We start from the raw sequence: 23,552 nt of genomic DNA on the forward strand, positions 1-23,552 counted from the left end.
TCAACACCAACAACGTTGTGCATTTATTATACCATCAGACGTTCCATTCTTTATTTGAATAATTAATGTTAACAATGTAAAAATTCTCTGTTTTTTTATTTGTCTCAATATTTTAAATTGATAGTATTACTCTTGATTAAAAGAAATATAATTCGTTTACTGTGAGTTTTTAAATATTAAGATAAAACGGTTGTTATAATATATTTTCTTATTCAGAGTCCGAAATGGAATGTTTCCCTAAATTTCGGGTGGCAAAAAGTCACAATGACAGAATGACAGTTCGTTCGTCACGTCAGACTCAGTGGTAAGCAAAATAAAAATCTAAAATAACTTTGAATTAAACCTGAGAACTGCAAAGATAACTGATTATTACTGTTTTCAGAAGGCTACGACGAAATTTAAACCCGTTATCATCATGGCATTCTACTGTTGTGGCAGGTAAATTTGTTGTAAAATATTATGTAATAGGGTTAGGTTTAGGTTGTATTTGGCTCTAAACAAATTTTCTGTTTCAGGTTGGGCAACAAGCAAATGCTTAGCACATTAAGTAGGTTTCCTACTCTGCTGAGCAAGGCTACCTACGCGTCGGCTGCCGCTCCCAAGATCACGTTTAAATCTTTTGAGGCTCCAAAGCTGGAGCATCATGATGAGAGAAACGCTCGCCTCAGCCGGCCGATGTCTCCTCACCTCACCATCTACCAGCCCCAGCTCACCAGCATGCTGTCAATCACGCATCGTATTGCAGGTCAGTGTTGTTTGTTATTGTATATGTATTGGCATTCATTATTTCCAGGTAACTAAGATTCTTTCCAGCTAACTAAAATTGGTTGTTTATATACTGTCATAATTATAAAGTTATTAGCTAATCCGGTTTTGGAATTAAACATGAATGCAAAGCAACTCAATTATTTAAATTTGTATATTAAATATTATAACTTTTGACTTAATTTAGGTGTAGAATTTCAACTTCCAATACCTTTTGCAGGAATGATGCTATCTGGATACTTCACTGTGCTCGGTGCTGGAGCATTGGTGCTGCCTCACGATGTGTCCCACTACATCACCATGATCGAAGGCCTCAACCTGTCACCCGCCTCCATCTTCCTGGCGAAGGCCATCATTGCGGCACCCTTCAGCTACCACTTAGTCAACGGAATCAGGCATCTGTACTGGGACACAGGCAAAGGTCTCACAATCAAGGAAGTTTACGCAACAGGCTACGCCATGCTTGCCGGATCACTCGCAGTCACAATCGCCCTTGCAGCTTTATAAGGTGAAATATTTTAGACTAATTTTATTTCCACACACATACATAAGGTACAAATGTATATTACCATAAAAACCATCGTTCATTTTGGGTATTATATTTATTTATAATCATGTAAATGTTAATTTAATAAAATTCATGATACAAATCAGACTTATACTGTAGTTTTCATGTTATCTGTAGTCTATAATATAATTAGTTATACAATTATTAACCTAGTATGTATGTTTATGCAACACCACAAGATGAGATAACGTCATGGATTGCCTTAAACTTTTCAAAATCCATCTTTTCGGTTGTGGCCAGTCCAGTGGCAGCATTCTGAAATTAGTAAAAGTAATGAGATAATTAAATCCCTATTATTGTTTAGCCTGGTTCTTACATAAACCAGAAAATATTTAATAATTTTGCACAAACTACTTATTTTTCTCATGTAAGGCTAAGGTGCATTCAACTAAATACCAAGATAATTCAACTTACATTAAAAATAACATTATTATTCTTCAAAAACTCTCCGTAAATGTTAAACAGATCCTTTCTGGTATCCAGTAGTTGTGCTAAGCTCAGCGGAGTGTGTGCTATGGACACGTCAGAGAGGAAGTCTTTAGCTGAGAGCCAGGTTCGGGACGGGGCCATGGCAATGTTGCATGTGACATAGTTGGTTAGTGAGTCTCGGCCACCATTCTCTCGGTTTAGGCAGAGTAGCTCATATTGAGAGACATCCAGGTTTTGAAGGTCCGCACCTGAAAAAGGTATATATTTTTTTAATATGTGCACTAATTTATGTTCATCATCAATTTCTATCCCATTCTAACTGTCTCTCAGTCTATGTAGGTCCTATTGATGATATTATTATTTTCTTCTGAAATGAAAAGTATCCTTACTTGACACAAATGCTATGTCTCCTTTGTCTTCTTGTAAGCATTTTATTGGGCTGTTGTCTCCAGAACATTGCTTCTTCAGATTATCTACGTTATCACCTGAAAGAATGTGAGGGGATTTTTTAAATACAAATACATAGTACATACAGAGCAATTTTAAATATTTCATGCTGAATTTGTGTACCTGTAGGGTTGTTCTCTAATTTGGCTACTCCAGGTAAGCATGATCCAGCTGCGAAAAATTCTCCAAGCTTTTTCAGGCACTGGAATAAATATTATTTATACATGAACATAAGTAGAAGTATGAAGTATGAGCCTATGTCTTATTTTAAATTTCAGTTAGGTGACACACGTATTTCTTTATTTACCTGTTCAGTGCTAATGACTTTCTTATTGATAAGGTAGTACAGAGGGGCATCAAAGCCACTGAAGCTTCCATAGGGATTGTGGCAGGAACTGGAAAAAAATATATAAATTATATATTTGGGTTAGAGAGATCCAGACTGATTTATTCTTGACTTTCTTTCTTTTATAATTGATCATCATCCACTCTTTATTCCTATTCTTAATGAGGTACTGAGTGCGTGCACTACCCTACCCTGGATCTTACTCCGCTCAGACCATAACCTTTCGCACTTACTTTACATCTTTTGCCATTATACTATAAAAACCTTAACAGAAACCTTCTACAAAAGAATGCGATAGCTTCTTACCGTTTCCCTCTCAAATCTTCAATCTTAGCATACTGAGTATTCTTCTTCACCACAGCTACTGCGTAGTTAGGAGTCTTGCTGACTCCGTATACTTCGTGGAATACTGGATGTAGGTTGTACTTGTTGGATGCCGACGCTACCCGCATGTCGTCCACTGACGCCAGGTCTGAGCCGTTGTCTTGGACCTGATGAGAATGATGAGGAAGGGTGCGTTCAGGTTGGTTAATGGATGTATTGACAAAATTGATTGAACCACAATAGTAACGTAGACCATCATAGACTAAAGCCCTGATAGAATGTTACCTACGCACCTATCTATCTACATTATATTGTAAGCAGCTATAAATATTTTGACTTTCTTACTTTTGAGGACTAATTAGCACCTACAGATAGTTTTTTTCAGCCTCATCCCGTCATCCCCCTTTTTTGTTCTTTCTGTTCATTAATTTCCTTTTCCTGGTTGACCTTTTTGAAGTTGAAACTTACGCTTTTCAAGCAGTCGCTTTCCGAAGCCTCTTGCACACAGTCCAGCCGGGGGCGGATGTCTCGACTGAAGGCGAACACGGACATGGCGCGGCATTTCGCCAGCGCCACCGAGCTCGTCACACACAGCCTGAAACGGAATGCGTAATGAGGGATACGTTTGTTGACACGGTTTCGGACGTTAGAAGCGCGATGGAATTTTCGTAGTACAGTGCTATTACTGGATTTTTAGGACCTGTTTCACAATGTCTGGATAATGGCTACCTGTGGCATAAAAATTAGCTACCGCTCTCTGTAATTATGTTTTAGACAGCGTATTTTTTCCGACAGGTACCCATTATCCAGGCACGAAATAGGAAAGGCTTCCTAAGGAAGGAGTTTCATAAATAGCTGATCATCTTATGTCAGTCCGAACAGTGCATGGAGGATCCATGATATCGGACCTGAATGCAAATAGTCGATTCTGTCAGCCTAGTTCTTTCCAGTCATTTCTCTCTCCCGTCACAAACACCCGAAGGATTATGGGAGAGTTGAATCAGTAATATTTTCTTCCGTATCTATCCAGGTACTGTTTATAGACATGTTTGAGCTTTTCCGCTCCCGCGTCCGCCTATCATCTATCATGCAGTGTTCGGCCCAGGGGCGTATTTAAAGATTGCGCGCCCTGGGCTCCTGTAGTTTTCCGCCCCATCAAGGAATGAAAGAAAATAAAAAGAGCAGTCAGTGTATAGTACTGTATAGTACCTATCGACCTACATATGTATAAGAACATTGTGGTAATGATATCTTCCGAACAAAAAAATATATTTTTCTGGATAGACGAGTACATTTTAGAACGTTTAGAAATAATTTTTGGCGACTGAGTGAGGCAATTTTTTTTCTTTAGATTTCCTTAATAAATACAGAGGCGGAAAAAAATAGACTATTCCACCGGTTCAAAAAAAACAAAGGCCGGCTTTCATACTTAAAAAATCCAGCACTGCTCGTCACCAAAATACCTCGGAGTGACCCTGGATCCCTCACGTACAAAACCCACTGCCAAAACACCAAGAAGAAAGTCAGCTCCTGAAACAAACTTCTGCGACGGCTTTCTTCTACTAACTGGGACGCCTCTCCGCAAGTTCTACGAACAAGTAGCTTAGCACTCTGCTTCTCAGCCGAATTTGCCTGCCCCATATGGGCAAGATTCCCATTCCTCAGAGCCAGAAGACAAAAGTCTTCAACCAGTGTGTCCTGCCACAGCCAGTGATGACGTATGGTGCAGAGACGTGGAAACTGACGGTAGGACTGGTCCACTGATTTAAAGTCGCTCAGCATGCTATGGAGAGAGCTATGCTTGGGGTTTCTCTGATGGATCGTATCAGAAATGAGGTTATCCGTCAGAGGACTAAGGTTACCGACATAGCTGTCAAAATATGCAAGCTGAAGTGTTAGTGGGCTGGTCATATCTGCCGAAGAACCGATAACCGTTGGGGTAGACGAGTTCTCGAGTGGAGACCACGAACAGGTAAACGCAGCGTGGGACGCCCTCCTGCCCGCTGGACTGACGACCTTAGGCGGGTAGCCAGTAGTGGTTGGATGAGGAAGGCCGAGGACCGAGTGTTATGGCGCTCCTTGGGAGAGGCCTACATATGTCCAGCAGTGGATGATTATTGGCTGATGATGATATGGACAAGGTCCGCGCATGCTAGAGAAGTCGATTTTGCTCTTAACAACACAGTTCGTATAGTAACGGGATACCTCAAACCGACACCGCTCTACAAGGTCTACTCTCTGGCTGGGATAGCACCCCCTAGCATACGGCGAAAAGTGGCATGTTCTGTTGAGAAAGGCAAATAAGAATGCGACTCCAGAAATCCACTTTACTCACATACTGCCGCACCTTCCCGCCTTAAGAGCCGCAAAGCGTTTCTAAATAGTGAGAAAACCCTCAAAACGCAAGGCTAAGGCTCTGGTAGGAAAAGCAGCCCCAGGATCCTTTCCTATCTCTTGAGGAAAAACTTGCTCCCGGTATCAGTCTCCCCTGGCGCATTTGGAAGACTCTAAATCGGTTGCGAGGAGAGGCAGGCTGCTGCAAGGACAATCTTTGCAAGTGGGGCTATACCGTTGGTACCTAAACCTACCTAAGCGACTGTGGTACCGCCCCCCTGACTATGGAGCATGTACTCTCCTGCCCCCTGTGCCCTTCCACCTGCACTCGGGAAGACTTACTCCAGGCCAACCAGAATGGTATCAAAGTTGCTTCGTTTTGGTCTGGACAAATTAAAAAATTCGCATGTTCACTGACACGAAAGAAGAAGAAGTGTAGAGTACCTACCGACCTACATATTATGTGTATAGGAACATTGTGGTGATAGATTTGCATACATAATGATATCTTCCGAAGAAAAATAAAGATTTTTCTGGATAGACGAGTACATTTAGAACGTTTAGAAATAAACTTGTGCAGGGCGGGCGACTGAGTCAGGCAAAAAAAAAAATGGATTTCCTTCATGAAAATACCTACCAAGGCGGAAAAAAATTAGACTGTTCAACCGGTTCAGAAAAAAACGAAGGCGGCTTTCATACTTTAAATCATATTTCTTAAGACATGAAATTAACATTTGGAAAGATAGCTCAGGGCCGTTCTAGGCTTACGTCCTAAAATATTGATGTGTACTTTTTTAATCCCCCAACCTAAAGTCCAAGGGCGGCCTGCCGGCCGCCCCTGGGCCGCCCTTCGCCGCCTGCCGCCCCGGGCTGTAGCCCTTTTAGCCCTAGGGTAAATACGCCCCTGGTTCGGCCTTGAGCTTCTCTGTTTCCACGGACGTGCTAGGACTAAGAGATTTGTTAATGTAGGCTGTTTGTGTGAGTTGTTGACAAGCAAAAAATAAAAATATTAGCTGTTTTTTGCACTTGCGTTTGAAAGAGAATGCGTTGGGTTTTGTAGACGTATGAAATCCAAAGCTAACTATATTTTTATAAATATGAGAATCGTTTCGTTGTTTATGTAGCTAATATATTTTTGTTTCGCCCTGCATGCTGTGTGAAAGCTTATCAAAAAGTCTTCTGTATCTTTAAACTTTGCTCTGGTATAAAATGCGGACCTCACAGAGCATGCAAGAGAATATCTCATCTTGAATTGCGGGGATGTTTGTGAATGCAGTATAAAAATGTTAATATTATGGTACAGTCTGTTTGGAATTTGAAACGTGATATGAATAACATAAACTTCAAAGGATTTTAAATATTCTCTTTGCTTTTGCTAAAGTGGCTGCGTGATTTTTTAATGGCTTACTGTTGTCTGACCGAAGAGCATAGTGGTTGAAGTTTTATGGTTTTCAGTTAAAACTGTCGCAATAAACAGCTTTTATTGCTAGGTACCTGTTTTATCAAAATTGGTAATTTAATTGAAGTTGTGGAGTATTTAATCTAGGCAGTGCTACCATAATGGCGCTTGTGAAACGTCCCTATCTACTTAGGTGGAGTTTAGACAAGTTTATGATTTCAGAAACCTCTTCATCATCTTGCCAAAATTTATTATTTCTCCGGAATTCACCATCTCGAACCTTCGAAATTAATTAAAGCACTCAAAAGGTCACCATATTGGATCAGATATTACAACGGCAAATACCTACGTTTGATTTATGTACAAAGAGAATATGGAATTGTAATTAGGGTCGTAACCGCACGTTCAAAATTTCAGGCGCTTGATGAAAATTATAGCATAATTAATGTCATCCTCACTTTCATAAAATATTTTTTATTTAATGCTGGGTCTGACCGAATTGGCCGTAGGTGACTGTAGGTGACCTACAATAAAACCGTGTGAAAACGGTGAATATTATGAAAATTGAAAAAATATATTACCCATTAATCCAAGACAGCCAGGTGAGAAAGGTGTGTTAAGTTACTTGGGAGGCATATGGATACGTATATTATAATATTATTATGTTGCATTCTTTCCGCATAAGATGATATATAAGTTATTGTTCTGAATTACGGGGATTTTTAGCTACTTTCGACTATATCAATGATAGAATTCAAAACTGTCTTGTGATAGTCTTAAGAGTTTAAAAGGACGTAATTAAAGCAGAAGCCTTTAGCGTTGTGTCTGCTTAAATTTATCACATAAGTATCAGCTATACTTCGTTCATTTTCACTTCCTATAATAGGTCGCTTAAAGTAGGTACCGCAGGAGACATAAACAAGGAAATCCCGTGCCATCCACATCATCCAATTAACAAAAGTTGGTCCCTAATATTGCGTGAATCCTCCCCTCGAAGCTCTAATTTAGTAAAAGCTCCATTAAATCCTCATCTGGATGTTGTCATGAAATTTTATTGTGCGGAAGTTACTGAAATTTTCATTTTCATAAATTATGTACTTAATAAAAATTATCACGCTTATAAAACACTTTGTATAGGTAATTAGGTACCTAGATTATTTTCGCTTTTATACCACTTTGTATAGGTACTTAGGTAGGATCATTTTTGTGGTAAATTACCTACTTATTTTAAAAATTGTTAAATGGGCCTTAAATATGTTTCAAGTGCCCACTTTTATCTGTCTGTGGAATACTAGTGCCGATACTGTTGGTCCAATTTAAGTGCGTTTAAAGATAAAAGATAAAAGATAAAATACTCTTTATTGCACACAAAAAGAAACAGTATTACAAACATGAAAGAAAATAAATAGCACAATCGGCGGCCTTATTACTAAAAGTAATCTCTTCGAGACAACCAAATTGAAAGGACATAGAAATAATGAAAAAGGGTAGCGTGTGAAAATAAGAGATATGTATAAACTACATTAATATAAAGTATAAACGATATGTTTAATTTGATTGAGTGAGAGCTACTTTTATAAAAATCTGATTTCTGTACAAAAGTTGACTGGTTTATTTGTTAGAATAAAAGCACTTACATTAACTTGGTAATTTAATTACTAAGAACTATTCGTACACGTGTCAACAAATTTGTTATTCGTGTACCTATTTCCTTATCCTGAAATATTCGGCTCCCCTCTGCTAAATAGTTAATAACTATTTGCTTTGTCGCGGCACTCGCAATAAACGGTATAATTAGTTTTCTTTGTTCCTAGAATGAGCTATGAATTCTTGTGATAATGTTTATTCGGTCAAGTATTTATTTTATTACCTGAATATAATGTATGTATTGAGGGAAAGAACAACTACTTGCATATTTTCGTAGACTGACACATATTTATGTAAGTATTGACGAGGTATTACTGAAATATCGCAACATTACGATTGCACTTTAGATGGAAATATTTTATTTTTCAACGTAGGTACGTAACCTGCCTCTTCATACCATAATATTATTGTATACGTATGCAATATGTATATTAGTAGTACTCATGTAGATTAGCGTGAAAGCAATTTAGTAAATGATGGATAAACCCGCTGAAAATGAACATTCATATTAGCGGATTACCTAATCAAAATCCAGTTCCACAGGCAAATTATTTGTGGCATGTTTGGCGTATGAAAACAAGACTCATTTCAATAGTTCCAGTCATGAACTAGAACGTAAATAAAACTCTCAAAATATGAGAAATGCAGCACATGGGTAGTGCATAAACATAAAACCGTCTGAAAATTCAGAGGTAAGTAAGTATATTTTAATATTTTTAAGCTCGCTCGTAAGAGGTAGACCGCTTATATACGTCTGACATGTGTATGGGAGTAAATAATATGCTGTGTAACTGTGTATAGGTATAGTAAACTAAAGTAAAGGAACCTGGCCCATATCAGAGTCTCAATGGGGTAGGTTTATTCGCAATACCTAATATATGCTACTTATATTTTGTTCGTAGCTAAGAAACAGATTAACTGAATCGAAAATCATAGGTACGCTGTGCCGATATTTTGTTGTTTAAAATCAGTTCAATTAGTTGTCCTTTGAACTATCAAGAATATTCTTTTCATCATTAACTTACCTCACAACAGGTTCAGGCGGGCCGTGTCCTCTCTCGATGACCTCCGTGTAGTTGGCCTTCTGCAGATAGTCGACGGGGCGTATGGGAATGTTGTCAGCCACCAGGTGAATCTTCTCAGAAAGGCCTAGAACGTTGGTGAACCAATCGGGCTTGGATTCTGCTCCTGTTGGCAGTGAGGAGTTTGAATGATTGATGAGGTTTGTAATACCAATTTTATGTATCACTGCTAGTATTTTCCTGTTATGTAGACGTACAATGGGACAATTAGTCCAGTCAATAAATGACTCAAAATTAGGTGTAGAGTGCGTGAGCAGGTAACTAAGCGATTCCTTCAGAAACTTGTTCAGGGGGCTTAGGTTGTTAACATACCAAAAGTCCTGACTCCTAGGTGATGAGCGGGGGGAGGAGGGGGGGATAAAGGTACGAATTTTTGGTTTTTAGCTTATATCTCGAAAAAGGTGCATCGGAGACAAATATTACAAAGTACTAAAATGGAGGTCTTAAAATTATCTAAAACTTTTATATCATGTGTTTTTTTCTAATACAATATGATGCAATGTTTATGAATTTTTTGACATGAATACTTTTTCTTGTAAATTTCAATTTTTTCCGAGGGTAATAGCTCTAAAACGGTTAGTAATTAGAAAAAAACATATGATATAAAAGTTTTAGATAATTTTAAGACCTCCATTTTAGTACTTGTAATATTTGTCTCCGATGCACCGTTTTTGAGATATAAGCAAAAAACCAAAAATTCGTATCTTTATCCCCCCCTCCTCCCCCCCGCTCATCACCTAGGAGTCAGGACTTTTGGTATGTTAACAACCTAAGCCCCCTGAACAAGTTTCTGAAGGAATCGCTGAGTTACCTGCTCACGCACTCTACACCTCATTCCTTGACTGGACTAAATGACTTTTTCGGCCTTTGTTAAATTTCAAATATTATAATTACCAAAAACTGTAAGTACTTACTATAGTTTTTGGTAATTATAATATTTGTAGAGCATGAATAAAGCGAGTTTGACATGGAATTTTCAAAGATATTTTACATTTATCTTGTTGTTTTTGTAGTAAAACCGTGTCAATATCTTTCCGTGCTATTCATAAACTTCACCTACAGCGTCTTGCACAAGTGGTGTAGTACGCCGAAAGTAACTATTACCACGGCATACTACACCTTTTTCAACACCCTATATAAACCCACTTACCAGCTCTAGACAGCTGCTTAATCTTCTCCCGCAAAGGCGACAGTTTAGCCAGCACGTCCTGGTGCCCCAACAAGCCCTGCCACGGCCGCGCTGCCCAAGAACATGCCTTCCCTCTGATGGGGACCTTGGACCCGTCCGCGCAGAGGTAGGCGAAGTTGTCCGGGTTCTCAGAAGAAGGAGTTGCCGGGGTCGTGCCTACTGGGAGCTGGAGGAATATGGTAGTGAATAAAGAAGGTTAGGTTATGTTGCGTTTGAGATCTAAATAGGTAAGTGATGGGGGCGCGATATGCAGGAGATACAGCCAAATAATAATTTGGCAAGGCATACATGTAGCTGATCGCGTGATCGCATAATTCGCATATCGCTGCCGAGCGATATCACTTAGGTCGATTTAAGTAATTGTACTATAGTAACATAGCCTATTTCATAGTTTTAGTGTTTGTACCCGACACGCTAAGAAGATATTTTTCCAAAGCCGAAAAACAACTTTTAAGCTACCCGCCGCCCCGCCGCCGCTACGGCAACAACAAATTAAAAGTTGAAGAGAATTGAGGAATAGGTACGTACAAATTTGATTTATTAAATATTAACACAATGCCAAATTTTATTTTCTTATTTCGCGACAATAAAGTTCCCAGACGCGACGCCCGACAAATTGGATAAAAGTGTCGGAGAATTTCAAAACAATTTTCTATTTCGCTGAAGACTGAATTTGGAAGTTTTTAATCAATTTAGTGAATAATTTTTCGTTAGCCAAGTTTGCGCGTCTAACGAGTTTCACAGGCCGCTGATGTTTTTCAACAGCCTTTTGCAGTCAAGTCCGTAATCATTATGTAACTGAATTATAAATTAATTCATTTCAGATAACAATACGTTTTTAACCGTAGACAAAAGTGGAACGAAATCAAGCACACCTTTGTAGAACCTAAATTTTCAGCTATCGAATCTGTTTCTCTAACAACCTTATCCGGCGCATCCTGGGAGTGGCAGTCTAGAAACTGGCAACTCATATTATCTGACTAACTAATCCGGTCACCACGGTGAAAAACCCCTGCACTAATATTTTTCACCGACACGCTAAGAATAGACAGATACTTTTGCTCCAACACTTACCCCAAAGAACTTCCTGACATAGATGACCTTAGTGAAGGCCACGTCGCCGCCGTTGTGAGCCAGGCAGCGCAGCGCGCCCTCGTAGCCGCTGTAGTTGTCCGGGTAGTCGCACTTGGACGGGTCAACACGGTGACAAAGCAAAATAGCTAGGTGTTTGCCACCGCGTTAAAAAGATTGGGCAACCAGAAGAGCTAGCACGGTGCGCATTTAAGACGTGACAAAAGTTTTTATTGCGCAAGAGCCAGCGCGATGGAGAACTTTTGTCACGTCTTAATTGTGCCCCGTGCTAGCCCTACAGATTAGAGTCAGTGGTCAAAATACAGTTATAACGCCTAGGGAGCGCCGAACTTATTATCCAGAGCTTAGGTTAGTCCCTTCACTCGAAGCGGCTACTTCCGTGCACAGCTCTTTATAAGAGTCGTAAGACACAGCTTAGGTTAGTTCCTTCACTCGAAGAGTCTCAAGAGTTGCCACCTTCAAGTTACAATACTTACCCCAAAGAACTTCCTGACATAGATGACCTTAGTGAAGGCCACGTCGCCGCCGTTGTGCGCCAGGCAGCGCAGCGCGCCCTCGTAGCCGCTGTAGTTGTCGGGGTAGTCGCACTTGGCAGGGTCCACACGGTGACAAAGCAAAATAGATAGGGTTTGTCCCCGTGGCAAAAGGATTGGCTAACCAGAAGAGCTAGGACGGTGCGCATTTAAGACGTTACAAAAGTTTTTATTGCGCAAGAGCGAGCGTGATGGAGAACTTTTGTCGCGTCCTTATTGTGCCCCGTGCTAGCCTACAGATTAGCGTCAATGGTCAAAATACAGTTACGCCGAACTTATAAGAGTTATAAGCCACAGCTTAAGTTAGTTCCTTCATTCGAGGAGGCTACTTCCGTGCATAGCTCTAAGGTTGGCACTTACCCCAAAGAACTTCCGCACATAGATGACCTTAGTGAAGGCCACGTCGCCGCCGTTGTGCGCCAGGCAGCGCAGCGCTCCCTCGTAGCCGCTGTAGTTGTCGGGGTAGTCGCACTTGGCGGGGTCCTCGCACATGGAGCATAGCTTGCTGTATTGGGACTCTGTGGGGAAATGATGAGATAGTTGGTTAAAAGTGGCGAAGTGGTGGTCTAGGAATGAAGGGTTAATTTACTTGTAAGGGAAGCGGACGGATAAATTTAAAATCTGTCAATCCAAAACGGCCATTGTTGTGAGGGAGAATAATAATTATAATCATTAGCAGTCTACACTACAATTGTCCACTGCTTACATAGGCTAGGCTACCCAAGTAACATTTCATTCGAGCTTAGGTTGTAAGAAATGCCTTTAGGTTTTATAAGGGTTGTGAAAAGGTTAATGCTTTGCTATCTGGTCATATTGAGTACTTGAGAATGATTAATAAGTCCTAAAACCAATTGTTTATTAATACAACCTTGGAGCTGCTAATAAGAGTTTAAATTAACGTTATTTTAACTTGTATTTCAAGAGCATATAGTTCTAGGATCTTATAGTTGTCGTAGACTCCTGATAAGGTTCTAGAAAAGCTAGCATTTATGCTAAAGTGAGAGCTTAAGGTTAAATTTTTAACCTCAATACAACCATAAAGTTATGGAATGTTGAAATCACTTAGAAGTAATTTTTAAAACCTATCTTAAACCTTTAGGCTGATGAGAGTTGTCTAGGCAAACAAATTAGGACTACTTGGTGAAAACCAAAAGCATTAAGCACTGGCTATGAGCTAAACGCATGATTTAAGTCTTTCAAGAATATTTTAAAGCTTTAGAGGCATCCTCAAAATATGTTTAATGCTTTTTAGTAATTTCCTAACGGCCGCCATATTTTTTCACTGAAATAAAAAAAAAACTTGGCAAAAAGATACATTTTAATTAAGTAGGGGAAAATTCAGTAGCGTATGCTATACTATTCAAATATATGTTTTTTTATATAGACAGTACTTTTATTTCTAATATAACTTTACACCAAACATAATTTTTTTTCTATTTTTTTAAATTAAAATATCTTCAAATTTATTATTTACAAAAGGCCCGTCACGTATACAGAACTATTATTCAAAAGTACCACGATAAAGTGCTAGTCGTAAAGTTTTTCATATTTCCTGACTTCAGCCTAACTACTTACTATATTTTGTATTAATACAACACTTACAAGTTAGCCATTTTGAATCTTGGAAAGTGTCAGGTAATGGCGCCATTTATTATAATTATTATAAAATCTTACACAGAAACATTTTAAAACCCGAGAGTCCTGGAAAGGCATTACAAATATCCATCAAATATGTTTCAAGTTATAGAAGAGTTACATCCAGGACTAATTTAGAACTTAAAAGCTGTCTTCCAAGGTTATGTTAACGTTAAATTAAGGTTGTGCAGGTTGTATTTAGGTTCTGTGTAAGTAGTTCAAAAGGTTCTGGGTTTGAGCTATAGGTTTTGCTGTAGCTCTCAGAAAGGTTCTAAAACGTGGGCCCTTTTTGCACTCAGGAGGTTAATATGAGGTTAATATAAAGTTATCGAGACTTCTAAGTCTCACGAGTTGATTTCCATACAAAGGTTCTAGAACCTTTTCAAAACCTTTCTAAAACCAAAAATGTTACTTGGGTAGGACATAGGCTTATCCAATTAATAGCTAAAAGACTTGATCAATCCTTCCTTTTACAATATTTTCTACATAAATCCGTTATACTTCATATAATGTACTAATGTTTTGTAGTTTTTACTTTAAATCATCGCAAATAATGGTAAACTGACCGTATTTAATCTAGTAGGTAGTTAATAGTTTCCCCAATTTGTTGGAACGAAAAGTCCTTTCAATGTCTGTTAATAATGGAATGGCCCATTACATGCAGACCTTAGACCATAATTTCGCCGTCACTTAGCTTTTAGGCTCTCCCTAGGCCATCTAGATTGAAATTGGCGGTCTAACTGTAGTTACGACTTCAATAATGGTTTAATTGCTACATAAAAGCTCTGAGTGGATTAAAGTTTCCAATTTAATTAGTTTGACTTAGAAATGGACTAGAAGCTGTTACGAAGAAGTTTCTAAATTTTGCATAAATTAATAGTCTTTGATACGTAAGGAAATTTCTAATGCAACGGAAATATATCCTATTCTTTGCAGGTAACTACTACTACATAATAAATTATACCTAGTCGTGTAGTAGGTTGTTAAAAAAGGAACCATCCAATAAAACACTAGCTAAGCAGATTGATTTCACCTAAACATACATAGTTATTAATTCAGGTTCCTTTTCCAAAGTCTGAAACAACTGTAAATTGCCTCTAATTTCTCTTCTCATACTATAAACAGAGACCCCGTGTCGGCAAACGGCGTGTCGGTCGCCCCCCAACCCGTTGGTCTGATGATCTGCGGAAGGTAGCGGGAAGCCGCTGGATGCAGATGGCGGGTGACCGTTTGGGGTGGCGATCGTTAGGAGAGGCCTATGTCCAACAGTGGACTACGGAAGGCTGAGAGAGAGAGAGAGACTATAAACAACTCACTCCAGAAAGTGTTGGTCTTCGGGTCAGGCGACCACTGGCCGACGATGCAGGACTTGCCGAAGAACGTCGAGAGAGCCTTCAGCTCGTTCTCTTTAGGAGAGATGCTGCGGTCTGTCATCGCGGGGAACACGGAGCGCTTCATCAGCATCGTTAGAGGTATCTGGAGATGGAGAATTGATTAGTTATTTATATTATGCATACTTATATACATTACAATATGGTAAAGGTAAATAAGGGAGTCACTATTTATTATTAATGGTTATTGTACCTAATTAATTATGTGAATGGGTATTGATGTACCAATTCAGAAGAGATATTTGTACGTTTTTAATAATAAATACAGATAAACTAGTACCAATTTTCAAATTTTATCAATAAGTATAAAAATATTATGTTTTTTGAATAGGGCGCCAAATAACATTAGAACTTCGATGCTAAACCACGGACTACTAATAGTTTAGACAGGTGGCTTTCGTTGGCAGATAGATAGATTCAATAAAATATAGTGTTTTGCTTTATACCTAGTGTCTAGAATTACAATGAGCTAATTCAAGGACTAAACGTAGCATAGCATTCCAATTAGTCTACTGAATGGTATATTTCCTTGAGATGGTTCTTCTCTAAGTATTTAATATAAATGTATATTATATTTTAGCGTGTTAAACGTAGATTTCAGGTGTATAACGGGGAGATTTTAATGAAATCTTTTAAAATATGAGTGCTTATTCAAATAGCTTACTTTACTTTCTGAATTTCTTATGAAGAGAGCCGTAAAAACCGTCTTGTTGAAATTATTCAAAAGTTTATCAAGAAATCTTCCTTAACATCGCCAAAATAACACTCAATTCCACTTTATTAAAGCGTGTTTTCCCTTACCTTGTATCCCACATTTCTGTTGATGCCAGTATGGCATGACTTCAAGCCCTTCAGCTGGTCCAAGTTGGTAACTGGAAGGTCCTTGTGAACAACTATGACGGCCTCGTAACGGAACTCCGCTGAAACAAATTGCTTTTCTTTAATTTCCCTGTTTCAATTTACAAGAAGGCAAGGATCTAATTAAAATGACTTGGATCTGCCTTTGATCTATTTGATTTGATTTGCACCTAGCTATAATAGTGGTATTGGGCAGGTACGTATGTACCTACTAGTAATATAATTAGTAAAGGGTTAAGTTTGTGAAGTTGTGTGTCTGATGTTGGTGTTGTTAAGTAATTTGTAGGTGTACCTAGGTTCATAAACCGAATGAAATTTCGTATTGCTTGATATTTTCAGATGACTTTGCGGCCTTTTCAGCTGACAATGATCAGAAGGCCAGTATGTAAGTACCTCTACATATATTGGTTGGATATTAAGTACACATATTTTTAATTCATATTCTGTCTTGACTTGCCCGCAGAATTAACCCAATCGTGGCCATAAATAAATAAATACCTAAACATGTCTCCGGTTAAGCTTCCTCACGACGACAGTGAAGGGTTAATACCGCAAGGCGTGTCCTCTCAGCTTCGCACCCGGATTATGTCATACCATACCGTGACGGATTGACATAACCTCGGCTTGGGATGAAATGGGATGAAATATTTAAATATGGATTGGTACCGGCATTGCATTAAGTACTTATATATTTATCTGAAGTAAGTAAATAAGCTATTACAATCTAGTCGTTTACAAGGATATTTTAATCGAGTCTTTACATAACGACAAACATAATAATGTACCTACCAGTGGAAAATTAGCTTAACTTTCTCCTAGTATTGCCCACTCTTTAATAAAAAATTGACGGTTGAAACTTAATCTGTTTATGTTTGATGGTCATTTTATAAAACCGATAACTTGTTTCCAAACATTAGTAACTACTTAATAGATAATAGATTAGTAGGTAGTTTTACCGGTAAATTACCATAAATGTACCATAAATTACCTTAAAGGTATTCAAATTTGAAAGAAACGGTTGCAAAAGTATTCAAAATGGCTTTTCAAGAAGTAGGATAACTAAGTTTCGCGGGAAAATGGAACTCCTTTTCGCATTCCTTTGATTCACAACTCCCGAAGGGAACAGTAAAGTTGGTAGTTCAGGTGTAGGTAGGTATAACATAACTTAAATATAGGGGAGACCGGGGACAAAAGTAACAGCGGGTAGAAAGTAACAAAGACTCTGTGGACTTCCCCAATAGCCTTAACGTCCCAAGCGACAGCTGGTAGTCAGCATGCGATGCCCCCCGCGCATGATATCATTTTCCGTGCCCGTGCCGCGGTGCAAGGTTGTTTTAGTGAGCATTTCGTGATTTTACACACCAAAAGTAAGTTTTTGGGTGTTTATTCATTTAGTGTTTACGTAGAATTAAGATGCCAAGAACCATATGACTATTTGTTTATTGATTCATTATAAGATGGTCTGTAGCATGTCATAAATTGTTTTCGAATAACACGTGCTGTTTTAAAGTTATGTCGCCTGATATTTCAAAAATGGGGATGGGTACAAAAGTAACAGCTCGCGGCAGGACAAAAGTAACGAATTACTTACGTAAGTTTGCCATGTCAAATTATAATTTTTTATTTTTTGTTGTTTTGATTAGATATTTGTGTCATAATATTGTATATTATGGCACAAATAAAACAACTTCTTATCAGTTAGTCAGTTTAAATGATGGATCTCATTTACTGTTTATATTAAGAAGTTTTTTTAGTTTTGTCAATAAGTCATATATTTTTTTTTTTAGTTTCGATAGTTTTGTAAGAAGTTTTCTTAACTAAATAATTTGATTGTTTTTTTTGTTCTTTCTTTTGAATCGTATTTATAACATTGGGCACAATTTATGGGTTGTTACTTTCGACCCATGCCTTGTTACTTTCGTCCTGACCATGGGGTCGAAAGTAACGATTTCCCTTTTTTTTGAGGCTTTAGAAATGCTAAAATTCGAGGTGTAATAAGTAAAGTAATAATGGATATTTGTAGACTATAAACGAAAGTTTTTATGACTATATTTATTTTATCGTAAATGTTATTAATAACGAGAAATCAGACAGAAACTACAAACTGTTACTTTTGTCCCCGGTCTCCCCTAGTAAAGTAGAGCTATACTTAAGGGTCTGCAATAGGGAATCGAGGGTTGGCATTGTCATAGAATTATGTAGTAAATGATGCTCTACAGCCTTGAAAAAAATCACACAGGTAGTTGAAGAGTCTAGCTAGGTGCTGAATCATTCGAATTTAAGTAAATGACTATGGATAACTGTAAATTAATTTCAGAATATCAAGAAAAACCAGTCAATCACACTCCCGTATTGTAACAACTGTGTCGTAATTATTAAGAATTTTCATATGATTTTTATCATATTATAAAGTTAAAGGCTTGGACTAGGCGCTAAATACCTTGTTTTTTAATAAACACACACTTATTTTGTGTAAATTAATCCCAAACTTGAGCAATTTTTTTCCCTCAAATCTTCATACAAATATCTATGGCGGCTTTCTGTGTTATAAAATCATAAACACAAGTGACGTTTGACTCAGTTGGCCGCTGGCCTCCAAAGAAGGGTCACGTCGGTTTAGGCAGCACTGACAGCTCGCGATCTTATCGTGTACAGATACAAAATCACTGCACATTGGTTGTCATTGCACTTTTTCAACTTTTATGACACCAACATAATTTGATTTGAAATTGAGGAAGCATAATTCTTCCAGTATATTCAATACATTAAATTAAATTAGATAGTGTGCAATATTCTCGTGATATTACAGTCTCGTAAAGGTCTGATGAGGAGCAGGAATATAGCGAATGGATCTAAGTGATGACAATACGCACGAACATTAGGTTAGGGATCAAAAATACAGTCTCTTGGTGCTGGTTGAGGTATGGTCTCGTGAGGATCTGATGAGGGCAGTAACACGGTGGTGGCTCAATTTTATTTCAAAGATGTTAATAGCTAAAAGCATCGAGTTTGGGCTATTAAGTATGTTTTTCAGAGAGAGAGAAAGAGATTTTGTTTTTCCTCTGGATGTGTTAGGTTTACTGGGTTTACTAAGTTCATTCTGTTAATGGCATCAAGTTGTTATGTGTTCATAAGTAATAATTATTTATTAACAAAATGCTGTTGATTCTCCACGAAAATGTAAAAATAAAAATAAAATAAATAAAAATAAATTCGTAACGTAAAATTGTCAATGACGGAATTTCTTCTATAGACAGTAGCCACAAAAAAAACAAACGATAGATGGCGTGATTTGAAGATAAAGATACATTTTTTCGACACATAGACAGCAACAAACAAAAAAAATACAGATTTAAAGAAAAGAAACACATACTTATACAAAACAACAAAGAAAAAAAAAGGATACACATCAAAATAACTGGAAAAAATATAAGCCCCAATTTACTTGTGTGGGACAGGGAGTACCATAATATTTTTTTTGGGGTACTCCCCATTTATGCGAAATATAAGCTTGATATCTTTACCCGTTTCTGAGAAAAAGGGCGGTGACAGACAGTCAGTCAGACAGCGGACAACAAAGAGATCCTATAACGGTTGCTTTTTTTCTTTTGACGTTCGAAACCCTAAAATTAAGTAAAAATAGTATTATGCTGCCAAAAAATGTACTTACAGGTATTGAAAAAGCGGTATATAAACAAATTATACCAGCAGAGGGTTCACCATTTACCTTAATGTTACTTATAAAACGGCCTTGAGTGGCGGTCAAGTTGGTCCCCGCCTGCGATACTTTCCATTAACATTGGGACTCGTTTTCATGTTTTTAGCGTACAGTCAGGTTTTTAGTTTTTTATAATTGTATTTTTTTATTTGTAACTTTTTAGTTGTTTTTATTTTATGAAATTTTACGTCGGTAGGTAGTTCATGATCATTTTTTATTTCAATAATTTTGGTGTTGTTATTTAAATACCTTCAATATGCATATTTTTGTAATGTGAAAATCAAGTCCATTCATTTGATACCTTACACGGCAAAGTTGAATTATTATTTTTTCGATCATCACGTTATGTCCTCAAGAGGGCGCTATGTACATTTTAATGGAACGTCACATAGCCTATAGCCATCGCGCCATCAATACGCTTCTAACAATACCTCATACATCAAAATCTATCAAGCCGTTTAGGCTACAGGAGGGAACAAAGAAACAGACAAACATACATATATACATACATACAATCAAAAAACATTACCCTCCTCCTTCGGCAGTCGGGTAAAAAGGAGTAAGACAGGGGGTCATTCTGAACTTTTGCTCTACGAGTTTTGGAAATTAACAAAAAAAAACCTTTTTCATAGAAACTTTGTTGGACATGTGACTTTTTACCATGGAAAACGAATATTTTTTTTCGCGAATTTGCAAATCTTGTAGAACAAAAGTTGTTCAGAATGACCCCTTGAGTCATCCCCTTTTGGCTTAGTATAGCCCTTTTGCGACACTATGTATTTACTTTGCTTTGTCGTCGGGGTTCAGTTGGCTGGAGGATGCCCGAAACTTATTATCTACACTTTAATAGTTTTAGTTACCTTTCTACAAGTAAATACCACATTTGTTTGAGAAAGCTAATCGGGTTCCGAGTATAGAGTAAAGTGGCACCCCTATTAATTTCTACTCTTTCCTGGTGCCTACCAGTGTAAGTAAGAATTATACTTACTTACCCTAAAATCACCCAAAATGTACTTGAACATAATTGTCAATAAAGTTGGCGAGTAAAAGTTTATCGACCCACTGTGCAAACTTACATGTGTGCGTGTCACTGCGTGTGCTGTGTGAAGAGCATTGAAAACCCAAAATTGGCGCGGCACGTCACCCTGTACGGGCCCTTAAATGTATTATATGTACACTCACGGGCAATGAAACAGTTCCACTCACAAAATGTCGACACCAAACTACCCCAATTTTCTCACACATTTAATTTAAAATTTCAACAAAATATTACCGTTGTTAGTTGGTATTATCTTCGTGTTCTGTTAAATGTACTTCCAATGTTTCAGAAGGCTTCATTAAGCTAGCCTTTTTCGTTTGGGAGTAATTTGGTATTTTTCTCAGTGGAACCTTTTCATTGCCCGTAAGTATAAATAAATAAATATGTGGGGACATCTCACACACGGCTATCCGACCCCAAGCTAGGCAGAACCTGTGTTATGGGTGTCGGACAGCTGATATATCTACACAAATACATAGATAGATAGATACTTAATATAAATATCAACACCCAAGACCCGAGTACAAATATCTGTGTTTAAACAAATATCTGCCCCAGCCGGGAATCGAACCCGGGACCTTCGGCTCAGTAGTCAGGGTCACTAACCACTGCGCCATTCGGTCGTCATGTAATATTTGTGGTAAGATACGATACGTGACAATGTTCATCACTGAATTACTGAAATTCCAGTGGGAGTATAGTCAATCCCTTTTCTTTAGGGGCGTTTGCATACAATATTAGGATATATACTTATAAAGGAGACGGCACTAGAAGAAGAAGAAACCTATATCTCTCACCATCTGGCTCCTCATCAGTCCGGAACTCCTGGAACAGCACAAAGTCTTGGTTGGGCAGCTTGCTCGCCACGTACATGTCTTCAGGGTCCACTGGGACCAGGTCCGCCTGCCGCTGCTGCACAAGGGTCAGGCATTCCACTCTGAGGGTGACGGGATGAGGGGTGAGTTGGTTTGACGGGAATTGACGGGATGATTAGATGGGTTGGTAACGATTGCTGATGAACTTGTTTTATTAGGGTGTCGGTGACAAACTATACTACTTATGTATTATACTTACAAATATTTAGGTGCACTACTACCTACAATATTAGATAGGTAAAATAGGTATGTAGGTACCTGATACCTGCGCAAAACAATGCTCTTCCTTATGGAATTAATAACTATGATTGTGGTTAATTATAAATCACTGATTTTATCTGTGAACTAACCGCACATTGACCACACTGCGGCTACATAACTGGATCTGATGCATCTTGTACAAATACTTAAACAAAAGAAACAATAAGTTAAGGTAATAATCGACTTACCGATCTCTGGCCGGCAAACATTCCAGTATCGCTTTGCTCTTCGTTTCCACTTCAAGCATTTGTTCACATGCCTTCATGAACTGAGACGGTACGCAGATCTTGTCTAAAAATAGAACACGTAGGTACCACTTTACATTGTGTTAATACTACTATTATACTAGTAGTATAGTATACCGAGGCCTATAAGTGATCGTGGAATGGGGTACAGTGGAAGATGATCTACTGCTTGCTAGGTAGTTAGATAGGTAAGTTAGTTAATCTTACAGGTATGGTAGAAAGGGCTGCTGGTATTACATTTCCGGAGACTCAATTGGCTTCAAGGTTCTACCATGATCAATTGATCATGGTTATCCTTTATTGGAATCTTCTTTGCTACTATTACAAATACACTAATAGTTAAGTAAGTTGTTTACGGTCTACTATATGAAAGGTTGTTAGTTAGTACTAAGAAGAAGATAATAAATCATTCAGCGATGGTAATAACGCATGCGTTAATATAGGGTGAGTTGTGTATGGTAAAAATATGAAGACTTCGTAATACAATACAAATCGTCCCAACAATCAAAACACCGGCCGGCACAACAACATTGCATGACCTCGCAAAACAAAAGACAACCACACAAGCAAATATAAACTTCCTTATCCTCAACATACACGAGGTTTTCGCAGACACATCGTTGAACGTTATTGCTATTATCACCAAAATGGCTATTTTCACTATCATGGTCACTGATTTGTCATTGACCATACGACTGAACTCGCAAACTGTTCACGCTGCAATGAGTAGGCGCGACCAGTTCTTTTATATTCATATAGCATCTTTAACATGTTTACTATAGAGCTGGTGATGTGTAGATTGGCTTGGCTAGTAACAGTTAGTAACTGCGGACGTGTAGGTAAAGAAAAGAACTACATCAGGTCAATCAGTTCTTATTTGGTGGGTACTGGGTACGTACTCGATATTGCCAAACCTGAAAGTATGATACGACAATTTTTTTTGAAAACACGACTATTTATGACTATTTCACGATAATTTTTTGGCATCATCAAAAATAGTTTCTATTGAGTTTAAATTTTGGAGGATTATACCTGGAGGGACATTCACTTATCGGGCCTGCCTTACTGTAAAGTAGAGAAGGAAGGTAAGATACCGTAGAAACTGATAGGTACCTAGTTTACCTACCTACTGATACATAAAAAAAACGTATGATTAGGTGAATGTGAGTTATGTCAACTCTAACACTTACCTAGGTGTATGTAGGAATGTATAGGTACGAGCTCGTACCTAGATAGGTCAAGTTGCGTGTGATTCTGGAGTCATCGTTCGCTTGGCGTTCTTAACTTGTTTTGTTTGATTGGATAACACAAGCCCAAGACACTAGGTACCCCATACAACATAAATAAACCTTATAGGAAGGTATAGGTACTGTAA

General features: G+C 38.1%; 2 protein-coding genes across 2 annotated transcripts; one reads left to right on the forward strand and one right to left on the reverse strand.

The window, feature by feature from the left end:
• The first annotated feature begins 207 nt into the window (after window positions 1–207).
• LOC105384727 (succinate dehydrogenase cytochrome b560 subunit, mitochondrial) lies at window positions 208–1,424 on the forward strand. Its single transcript, XM_011555004.3, has 4 exons — window positions 208–304; window positions 383–438; window positions 516–745; window positions 986–1,424. The coding sequence occupies exons 2-4, from the start codon at window positions 416–418 to the stop codon at window positions 1,270–1,272; spliced, it is 540 nt and encodes a 179-aa protein (XP_011553306.1). The 5' UTR covers window positions 208–304; window positions 383–415; the 3' UTR covers window positions 1,273–1,424.
• Window positions 1,349–22,929, reverse strand: LOC105384728 (transferrin). The gene is made up of 15 exons (XM_048629563.1): window positions 22,775–22,929; window positions 22,121–22,223; window positions 21,594–21,733; window positions 15,983–16,101; window positions 15,107–15,266; window positions 12,516–12,673; window positions 10,492–10,696; window positions 9,285–9,447; window positions 3,348–3,474; window positions 2,862–3,046; window positions 2,517–2,604; window positions 2,333–2,411; window positions 2,152–2,247; window positions 1,748–2,010; window positions 1,349–1,588 (listed from the first exon to the last, which is right to left on the reverse strand). The coding sequence occupies exons 1-15, from the start codon at window positions 22,866–22,868 to the stop codon at window positions 1,496–1,498; spliced, it is 2,073 nt and encodes a 690-aa protein (XP_048485520.1). The 5' UTR covers window positions 22,869–22,929; the 3' UTR covers window positions 1,349–1,495.
• Window positions 22,930–23,552: the final 623 nt, after the last annotated feature.

Source organism: Plutella xylostella, chromosome 23 (genome assembly GCF_932276165.1).
Source record: "Plutella xylostella chromosome 23, ilPluXylo3.1, whole genome shotgun sequence".
NCBI classification, from domain to species: domain Eukaryota; kingdom Metazoa; phylum Arthropoda; class Insecta; order Lepidoptera; family Plutellidae; genus Plutella; species Plutella xylostella.